The sequence below is a fragment of the Aplysia californica genome, unplaced genomic scaffold (genome assembly GCF_000002075.1).
Source record: "Aplysia californica isolate F4 #8 unplaced genomic scaffold, AplCal3.0 scaffold00267, whole genome shotgun sequence".
Lineage (NCBI taxonomy): Eukaryota > Metazoa > Mollusca > Gastropoda > Aplysiida > Aplysiidae > Aplysia > Aplysia californica.
Genome location: NW_004797537.1, coordinates 427,205 through 430,292, shown reverse-complemented (window position 1 = coordinate 430,292; position 3,088 = coordinate 427,205). Strand labels below are relative to the sequence as shown.

Below are 3,088 nucleotides of genomic sequence, written 5' to 3'. Positions count from 1 at the left end.
AAAATGTACATTTTCAGTTACCACGGACTCCTAAGCTAAGAAAATTAACTAATCTTTGGCGGCCATTTTCTCACTAATTTTTCCTCTGAAAACAGGTGACCCCCACCTCCTTCATTCGCAAATATCTCGACTTGTATTCAAGATAAATGGATATTTTTTTCTTCCAAATAAAGACAAGTGAACAGTCTTTAAGATGCTACCATTAACTCTACAATCCCAAAAATTGACGAGAGCCTGATTCCACCACGCTGCCTCACAAATGTCTTACTCATGGTTCCCCCGCAGTCTCTCAACTGCGTGGCATTGGTCCCCCATGGCGCACTACAGTCCTCGCCTGTCATCTTGCAGAAATGCTCGCTGGAGTATGGCACTCCGGGGAAAGTCACGTTCCAGGCAGTGTTGAAATGGGTTCCTTTCGGACAGATGGGAAATGGAAAGACAGACCTATGCACTATGCACACACTCATAATGGTCGCTTTTAAAAGGACACGTGGGCTAACGCAGATTTCGGGGGTTTCCAGAAATCTTGACCTGCACTAAAAGTGGGCATTTCCCTACCTATAGGAGAAGTTTTGTTTCATTGGTGTGTAGATATTTGTTTGGTTAACTCTCCTTGTCTTTTAAAGAAATCGAACAAGGGGCAAAAACTTTACCTTCCATTTTCTCAAAACAGCTATTTATTTATTTATCTATCTATCTATCTATCTACCAAGAAATAGACAGATAGACAGTCATACAAACACACGCACAAGTGCACGCGCGTAAGCGCTGAAAGATGTAAATGGGTACTTTATTTCTGTTTCTGTCTATTCCTCTATATTTTAACTCTCTATCCTGCTCTGCTTCTATCTTACAAGCATACGCATGTACATACATACACGCACACACATACCAAACTACATACTATGACACACACACACACACACACACACACACACAGAGAGAGAGAGAGAGAGAGAGAGAGAGAGAGAGAGAGAGAGAGAGAGACACTCATACGTAAATACGCACAGTGACAACACACGCGAGCGCGCACATACACGTACGAACACACACAGACGCACACATACACAAAAAAACACACGCACGCACGCACGCACGCACACACACACACACACACACACACACACACACACACACACACACACACACGCGCGCGCGCGCGCGCGCGCGCGCACAAAAGCATACACCCACACACTTACATACCAACGTATGAATATAAATTATAAAGAAATATTTAAAGATAAGCACTCCAACATGATAAATTACCTCCTGTTCCCACTCCTTCAGGAGCGCCCATGGCCATGAATTTGAGTTCAACATTAGGGTAGATTCTAATTCCTTGTTTATGACACTCCTCCACCATGCTCCTACAAAACCAAACAAAAATCTGTCACTTATGTGGAAAGCACGAAGCACAATTTAGGATTGTTTTTTAAGGAATGATAAAAGAAACAGAGGGAGAAAGGGAGTGGAGGAGAGGGGCGGGTGTTAGAATTTGGAGCAAAGAGCATACATGTTAACTGTAATAAGAGAAAGGTAAAAAAAAATCACAAACAAGCAGAGAGTAAAAAATGTAAGGAAGCATGAAGTCAGAAGCGGTTCAATAAACGACGAAAATTTAAAAAGGGAAAGGAACAGGGATCGAAAGAGTAAAATCCTTCTTGATTTGCCCTTGCTTAAAATTCAACCTGCAATCTTGTATCCTTGGCAATGTCATACACATACAATCTATGCAACATCTCTTATTCTTATAAAGAAAAAAAGGGGGGGGGTGAGAAGGAAGAGGGGAGGAGGAGGAGGAGGAGGAGGAGGAAAAGGAGGAGGACGAGGAAGAAGAGGAGGAGGACGAGGAGGACGAGGAGGACGAGGAGGAGGACGAGGAGGAGGACGAGGAGGAGGAAGAGGAGGAGGAAGAGGAGGAGGAAGAGAAAGCGAAAGAGGGAAAATATTTTAGTTATCTTTACAATTTAAGTAAACAAACTGTTGCACCACAACCACAGTACATGTAACTATTGACCTGAATTCTCCCTCCGTGCCGGATCGACTGACCAGCTTGTAGCTCACCACCTGATATCTCTCCCACCAAGGTCTCTGGACGTCTGTGTTTTGCAAAACCATGTTTTCAGAAGGGATCGAGGTCTGGAGGAGGACAAAAGCAAACACAGAAGAAAGTCTTCAAGACAAGAAAGGTTTGCAATAGTATGTAGTAGTATAGGGTTTTACGGCGCTCGCAAAAGATTTGCAATGGAAGTCGGAATTTTAACAGGGACGACCGAACAACGTATGGGAGAACCAGGGCCTAGGTGCAACAAAAAGAAACAATTAACTGAAGGTAATTCGACCTGTACATGAGAATCATCATCATCATCATCATCCTGTGCCTTGCCGACTGGCGTGGGCGATCATGGACCTCCACTTCCGTCTGTCTTTCAAAGCATGAATGGTGTCTGTTGATCTTGCTGCTCCCAGTCATGTTGTCATCTTGTCCAGTATCTTTTCCCTCTGTCTGCCTCTGCCTCTCTTTCCATCAAACGTTCCTGTTGTTACAATATTCTCTAATGCTTCTTTCTCATTGTATGTCCGAAGAAATTTGCCTGTCGTTTTCTTATATTCGTGATAAGATGTTTTCTATAATTTGCTTCAACCAGGACATGAGAATGGAAAGGACAAATTATTACTAAAGCCTACAAGTCTTGGGAAGTTCGAGAGGACAACGAAAAAGAGAAAGACTGAAGACTACTATCCAATACTGTTGCAGAATGATCAACGAATGAAAGTAAACAGCTAAGATGTTGCATGACAAACAACAGCGGACACGGACAGAAAAAGGTAAAGAGTATTGGTTCATGTTTGAAAGCTGTGGATAACCCCTCTCCCAGGGCGCCTCTTTTAAAACAAGCAAAGAGGTATGATCATGTCTTCACACAGTTTACGTCAGTGAGACGTTGTGCTTATTTATTAGAATAGACAGTTTCGTAATGTTCAGTCGACGACCGATTGGGCAGGTGGGTGCTGAGAGGGGAAATGGAACAGAGAGAGAGAGGGGGGAGACCGGAGAGAGAGAGAGAGAGAGAGAGAGAGAGAGAGA

The 3,088-nt window shown here is 43.4% G+C and overlaps 1 protein-coding gene across 1 annotated transcript in view; it reads right to left on the bottom strand.

Moving 5' to 3' along the window:
• LOC101860106 (alpha-amylase 1) overlaps nucleotides 1-3,088 on the bottom strand; it is a gene marked incomplete in the record, with an annotated part of 35,689 nt that overhangs the window by 31,163 nt on the left and 1,438 nt on the right. The window contains 1 exon segment of the mRNA XM_035970432.1: nucleotides 2,033-2,088. Within this exon segment, the coding sequence (XP_035826325.1) occupies nucleotides 2,033-2,088 (56 nt within the window).